This window comes from Aptenodytes forsteri, unplaced genomic scaffold (assembly GCF_000699145.1).
Source record: "Aptenodytes forsteri isolate BGI_AS27 unplaced genomic scaffold, ASM69914v1 Scaffold376, whole genome shotgun sequence".
Classification (NCBI taxonomy): domain Eukaryota; kingdom Metazoa; phylum Chordata; class Aves; order Sphenisciformes; family Spheniscidae; genus Aptenodytes; species Aptenodytes forsteri.
The window spans coordinates 2,175,872-2,183,265 of record NW_008796056.1 but is presented as its reverse complement, the minus strand read 5'-3'; the positions used below and the strand labels follow the sequence as shown (position 1 = coordinate 2,183,265).

General features: G+C 38.2%; 1 protein-coding gene across 3 annotated transcripts in view; it reads right to left on the bottom strand.

Moving 5' to 3' along the window:
- GRM5 (glutamate metabotropic receptor 5) overlaps positions 1–7,394 on the bottom strand; it is a 286,832-nt gene that overhangs the window by 35,426 nt on the left and 244,012 nt on the right. For all 3 annotated transcript variants that reach the window (XM_019473927.1, XM_019473928.1, XM_019473929.1), the window contains exons 5-6: positions 4,668–4,836; positions 1,115–1,241 (exon numbers count right to left, since the gene is read on the bottom strand). In XM_019473927.1, coding sequence (XP_019329472.1) covers positions 1,115–1,241; positions 4,668–4,836 — 296 coding nt within the window. The remainder of the gene's footprint in view (positions 1–1,114; positions 1,242–4,667; positions 4,837–7,394) is intronic.

Sequence of the window (7,394 nt, the reverse complement as noted above, 5' to 3'; positions counted from 1 at the left end):
TGAGTCCCCATCCCTGGAGGTATTTAAAAGACGTGTAGATGTGGTGCTTGGGACATGGTTTAGTGGTGGACTTGGCAGTGCTAGGTTAATGGTTGGACTCAGTGATCTTAAAGGTGCTTTCCAACCTAAACAGTTCTATGATTTTATGATTCTATGATTCTATAACTTTATATATAAAAACCTTTCTATACACCAAGCCTTGCCTGACACTCTTCCACTTATATAAATTCATCCAGCAAAGTGTTTTTCCCTTTGTCTTCACTCTCTTTCACCTCAAAAATTTCTCCCCTCATCCATAGAAATTATACGCAAACCAAGTTTGTGAGCTCTTCTGGAAAAAGCCTGTCTCTTCTTCCCTTGTGTATACAGAGCCTGGCACAATGAGAACCTGATCCCCGAACAGTGTTTTGAAGTGGTGTGTGCTCTGAGCATTTGAATACTTGAATTCTGTTTATTAGTCATAAAGAAGAGAGGCTGTGGGATCCAGTGTTGGACCAATTTATCTCTGAAGTAGTCAAACTGGTATTCTGCAAGAGCATAGAGATCTACGCCATGGAAAGGAGAACATGAACCCTGTATTCTAGCAGACTCTCTGGTGAACAAAGGACTAATTGAAACCTAAGTCTGTTTGGAGCACTCATGCATTTCAGCAGCAGTAGCTACAGCAACTAGTTCATAACTTTTTCATATTAAAAAAGAAAGTATTGCACGACTCTTCTGTACCTGCTTGGGAGGAAAATAAAACTCTAAAATTTGACCTCACTTAATAATTTCTCTGACAAGGACTTAATTTCTCTACCTGTTTGGGGAAGGACAAGATCCGCACCACCAGCTAGATGTTAGGACAGGGTTGAATACAAAAACCAGGACTATTTTTTTTTATTTCTAGGTCTAGTAACTCAGGTCTTTAGAAAGCAGCTGAATTACACCAATGATTGCTGGATCAGGTTGAGGCAAGAAGACAAATACCAACCTCACCTCAAATTTCAGCTTTATCCTTGGGTTCGCTCTGATGGAAACAGTCCTCATACTCACTTGTATCTGGCATTTGTTTCTTCAGCTCAACAGAGGAACATTTTCATTGACAACATAAGCACAGCCACAACTCATTTACCTGTGAGGTCGTCGCTGGGCCAGGAGCCGAGCTGGCAGGCTTTGCATGTGTATTCATCAAATACATATTCATTCTCTTTACAAGGAGTGCAGGTCCAACAGCAACTCACTTCTCCTTTACGGATCACCTGAGACAAAAATTGACATTTGGTTTAGCAGCATAAACATAGCAGCATTCATGCTGCCCCAGTTGCTAATTTAATTTTTTAATCTCTTTTTTTTGAAGGAGGGTTTTTTTAAATTTTATTTTAAAAAAGGATTCCTTTTCATGATATGTTTGCTTATACAAAATATGACACAAGTTCTTAGTTCTCCCATCATGTATATACCAGAAGAAAGAAACCATCAACCCCACAGAAGTGCAAGTGGAGGTACAGAATGACAATAAGATGTTTTTTCCCCTCTTAGAATTAGCAAAACTCGAAATTTCATAGATGGCAATGTGCCTACAGAAGCCAGTGCATGACACTCAAGGCATATAAATCACTCCATTGTGGTCCATACAGGGAATCATGTCAACAGCGTTATTTCCCTAAGGGCTCATTACTCAAAGATTTTTGGGTGCTTATTTTTCATCCAACTGTGAGTGATTTGTTAAAACTGATTTTTTCCAGACATCAAACTGAACATGCCTTTTCCAGGATTATTTAATTATTGCATCTCTAATTAACACTTAAAAGTGAGAATGTTATCTTTATCCATTTTATCGTCTGACCTGATTTCTCATTTTATAATTTGCTGCCAAATGTTATTGCATGCTCATGACTGAGATGCAGATTTTTCAAGATCCTTATTTATCATCTCTGGGCACTGAAAACATCTGTGCTTCTTGTCAATATGTCTTTCTTTTGAAATAAAGTACTCCCAGATTCTCTGCTCTTCCCAAACAATTTTTAAATGAATGCTCCCAATTATAACATAAAAAGTAGGTTGACTTATGTATCTTTTGCAATGATGAATTTACAAGGTGGCTTCAAAACCAGATGTCTTCATTGCAATTTTAATAAATGAAATGTAAAAGAGTATAATCAAAAAGAACTGGATTGCTCTTTGCAATGCTGCGGTGAAAAAAGTGTAAATTATATCACTTTCATCAGCAATATGGGGACTTGAAAACTTCCATTTTTGATTTTGCTTTTAAAATTGTAGAGTATGAAAAGAAAAAAATGCCACACCTGAATAGCTAAACTGGCAGAAAGGCCATGGGAGCATAAGTGATTTGCTCTGCAAGTGTTGAGACTAGAGCTACTTGCAAAACAGAATATCTGTCCTCCAGAAGAATTCACATCTTGGGATTTCTTTCAGTTTGAACTAGAATGAAAAGTTGAACAACTAACAAAATTTCTTGTGTCTGGGAAAATCAATTCTTAGAAAGCTTGTACTAATTTTTAGACACATAGTTTGGTAAACTTGATGCATTATAAAAATTCATAATTTTGCAATGTATAAAATACTCTAAAAAAATGAAATAGCAAAATAGAAACCATATGTTATTATCGAAACACCTAGACTTTTTATCAAAACAATTCATTTACACTTTTCTGTTAAACTTTTCACCAAATCAACATCTTCTATGAAATACTTGGAATTTGACAAATCTGTCAGAAAACTGGTACACTGATCATTTCTTACCCAGCACTAAGTGGGGGTTAATCCAGAGAAGGATTATGTATCCTTCTCTAGCAATCAAAATAATTGTTCTCCACTACTCAGAATCAGGTCAGACTTTTTTGTATTATATTGCTTAGTCAGCTATTTCTTCATAATTTTATTTTTCATTTCTTGAACAATTGTTTGTTGTAGCACTTAACTGTAAAATAATCATTTTTGACCCTTTTAACAAAAATAATTCTCTTTAAAACAAAAATTATTTTCCCTTCCCCTTGTCATCTGGGCAATCCTTTGAACCTGTGTTTATTTAAATAATCATATGTCCGCACTATTTCAAATGTATAGAGTTGGATTGTGTTTGGATTTTATCAAGTCCTTCAGACAGATGTACCAAATGTTGCTGAGTGTTGGATATCATTACATTGAATGCTTCAAATTCCTGCATAATAACTCAGTCCCACAGAATTCTGCAGGAAAACCACCACGGAGCTTGGCAGGGTCAAGCTCTCCCCATCATCTGTGAAAACCATGAAGATAAAGGACTGTGAAGTAAACTTTGAGATTTATAACCAATAACCTAATGAGGAGCAGAAAGAATATTTCAGACACTGGACTTCAAGCATGTGTCTAAGTGTGTGATGAATCAGCTTCATAGTGAAGAATCCTTTTGGGAGAATCCTTGAGAGCATGGGCAGAAGGTGGAAGGAGACTGTGTTAATGAAGATCACAAGATACTTCCCATCACCTGTGTTGTGGCAACAGATCATAAGGGAACTCAGAGCTGCCCAATTCTGACATTATTATCTGTTTGTCCATCTCTATCCTCTCACATGTTTTCAAAGCCTACATGAGGATGAGATGACTCCTGATCTGCAATAATATATTATTTCCATTGACTATAAAGAAAGTTCAGAAATCTGATATAACTGTATATGCCTACACCAGACATTTGATCTGATGAAACTCGCTTACTGACTGCCAAAGACCAGTTAGTGAATAAAATATGGTGTCTGTGTCCTAAAACTCTGGAAAACTCAGACTGAAGAGATTCACTTTGTGTTGCAGAGCATGACCAGCCTCCCATCAGCCCCTCACTGTAGCTGCTTCCCAGTTTTGCAGGCATGCCATGTTAACACAGGAGAAAAGTGATCCAGCTTCCAGTGAGACATGTCAGAAATTACAGCTGCTTTTTTTCAGTCTGAGCCACTCTGTTGCCCATGCCCACCCCCTCAGTCCACAGGTTTTTTATATAAATGACTGCAAGGTAAGCTAAGGACTTGCAGTATTTTAACTCTTCTGCAGTTAAGTGTCATGGGATGCTGAAGGACGATAGAGAACAATTAATACATGACAGATTCATCTGCCCTCCTTACTTACTGCAACATGGAAAGGGAGGAAGGAAAAAATCAAAAACCTGGGGAACAAAGAAGCAGTAAAACAGGTATGATTAAAAAAAAATGTTACCTACATTTCCTGAAGTTCTAAGTAGTGGTAGTTATCGATGTTCTTTGATGATACCACAGACTTAAGGTCTAGGTAATAATGTTGCAGTCTAGGTGTCTATGTCTAGCACTGAAATAGTAGCAATTATTATTTATAATTTACCTGCAATTGTACTGACAAGTCCCAGTCAAGGATTTGCACTCCACTGAATCAGATGCTGTAAAAATATGTAGCAAAAAACCCCCAAACAATACCTGTTCTAAAGCATTTGGAATATAAGTATAAAAAAGTCATCAGTTCACAGATATAGGAGTACAAGAAAATGGCAACTTATGAAAATAGTGAGATGACTATGATACGTGTAAGAGCTAAATACATAAGTCTGTACATTTTAATTAAGGTGCGGGATACTGTCTCCATGTAAGGGTCAAGAAAAACCTGCTTTCAAATTTCAAGGCTATGCATTCTACGTGACTGAAGTAAATGGAGAAAATATTTACCTTTATCTGGCCTTTTTCGCAGGGTTCACTGCACACAGATCTGATGATATTATTTTTCTCTGACCATATTTCATCATCGTCCATTTTCAGCTCACCATTGTCCCAGCTGCCAACATTGATATAATCAAAGTAGTCCTTCCCCATTTTCTTAAAATTCATGATTTCATATCTTTGGAAACACAAAGGGGAGACATAGCTGAGTTGAGGAGAACATCATGAAATATTTCAAATAAAAGGAACACTATACAGCCAAAATCAAGCTTGGTGAATAAAGAAGGCAAAATTTCAAGCATCATGCTTGCCCTTGAGTCTCTCCCAATAATTTTTGTGATATCATAATCTTTCTTTTCCTTTGTATTTTAATTTGTTTTCTTCTATCACCATGAAAGTTCCCTGAACACTTTGGGGTTAAGTGACTGAGCTTCTGAGAATGACTGTATTTATTTAAGGAGAACAATGAAATGAGCCAGACAGGATTCAACCTGTGTAACCTTCAGCACTGAAACCAACTGCATAGGGAACCCTACCTGTCCTAGGCTCCCTCTATAGCAGATGCAGAGAAATCTAAACCTATAATGGCAATTCCCAACGCTAAGTGCTCCTCACTGTCTGCAGGTGCTTATTTCCCTCCTGAGAGAGGAAGCCTGAAGACAGCTAAGCTCCTAAAGTGCAACCTAGGCCAAAAGAAATTCCTGTGCTGTAAGACTGCAAGATGCAATTTAGTGTGGCACTCAGAGGGGAATCAGGCATCATTCTTCAGGCACAGACTCCAGGACTCTGGGACTTGCTGGAGGCTTCAGGGAGGTCTTCTTATCAAGAGGCACCTTGTAGTCCAGGCATTTGAAGAATGAAGTTGAGACTTGCTTCTTTTTTTGCCTTTTTCTTCTACAGCATTGCAGCAGCAAATGCTACTCTCTCACATCCATACACCCCCCTTCATTTTTATATAATTCCTCAGTGATCAGAACACATTTAATTCCTTGTACAGTATGGTATGGAAGAGAAAGAGTATTCATGCCTCAGTCCTAGGCTGCTTTTGGGTCAGATCACCTCGTTATCTGGGAACAGAAGTGTTAAGAGCAGAGCTAGAGCTGATCAGAGTTTTCAGGTTCATGTTCCTCTTCCTCCTTCTTTCTTTTTATCTCCCACAGAGTCTTACAGAAAGTCTGCGGAGCAGCGTAGGACTCACTAGCCTCCTACTGGCGTGCTGAACGCCAGGCCACCTTTCTGTCTTACAGGCCTGTTCTTTTAGCACTTATTTGCAAGGCATGTTTGGCAAGTTGGGGAACTCCTGAAGTGATGATGTCATGCTTTTCTTTACCTCCTCTTTAGTGGGTTTTGCAGCTATCTGACTAAGCAACATGAAATTCACTGATGGAAAATGAGCAAATCATACAGACTGAGAAGATGAACCCAATCATAGGTTTAAAAAAACTGCCTGGTTCATAAACAAGGAGACAACTTTTTCCTGGCAGCAGGCACAAAATTAGACCCCAAGGCAAAGCATATGGACAGGGTTGTATTAAGATTGATACTGTCAGACTGTAATTTGTGAAGTCCAATGTATAGATAAGTAAAAGAACCAGCACATTAAATCAAGCTATCTCATACATAAGATACTGAAGTATCTCATCTTAAGTTTTGAGAAAACACTTTTAAGACTGACAAACAGTAGCCATATTATATTTAGCATCAATATTTTTCCGAGGCTGACATAAAAATAATTATGGTAAAACTCTTCTATGATATTCTCCATCCATGGATCTCAGAATGCTTTGCATCAGGAAACAAAGTATAACTGTCACAGTGGAGAAACTGTGGCAGGGGTTCAGTGCCAAAATCACACACAGGTCAGGATTAGGACTGCAAGCAACCTGTGAAAGAAAATGAAAGTGGAGCCTGACTGGATGGGCAATATGATATTACCCATATCATGAGAGTCTTGAGTATTTCCAAAAGAAGAAAAAATGAGCAATGACAGAGGTAGGAAGAAAAATTTATGATAGTCCTGCATTTTGGAATATTTCACTTTCCATCCTGTATAAAGAAGAAAATATCCATAGCTTTGAGAATGATCTCATCAAAGTTGGAGATGTGAATACCGGACTGACAGAAATGAACTGAATCCAGATAACACACACACAAACTGAAATAAACAGGCTTTTATGCATGGTCAGAAAACAAGTTTTTTTTCTGAGGTTCATGGGCATAGTAACAGTCTGCTCAAGGATTAAACAGACTAACCAAAAAGTTAGCCCAGAAGCCTCTCTGGGGTCTTTATTCAGCATTGTCAGGACATTGTAACACTCCTCTGAGTATTCCTTTGTTAAAGCTGTCAGTTCAGACTTTTATGGGCAGATGAACAAAAGTACTGCCAATGCTTAAACAGGCCACAGGAACTAAAACAACTGTCCTTCCAGTAGTAGTTCCATGCATTCATCCCAAGGGGAATACTGGAAAGAAACCTGACAAATTAAACTATTGCCACAATATGTTGTCTCTTGCAAGCCCTCTGTAGAGAACCACATTGGTGGACTGATAGTAATAGCCAGACTCAGTAAGTCCATTGCTATAGTGAAGGTTCATGAGTCACTGGTTCCCTGGAGCTTCTTAGAGATATGTGCTGGTTTTGTCTGGGATAGAGTTAATTTTCTTCACAGTAGCTAGTATGGGGCTGTGTTTTGGATTTGTGCTGGAAACAGTGTTGATAACACAGGGATGTTTTCG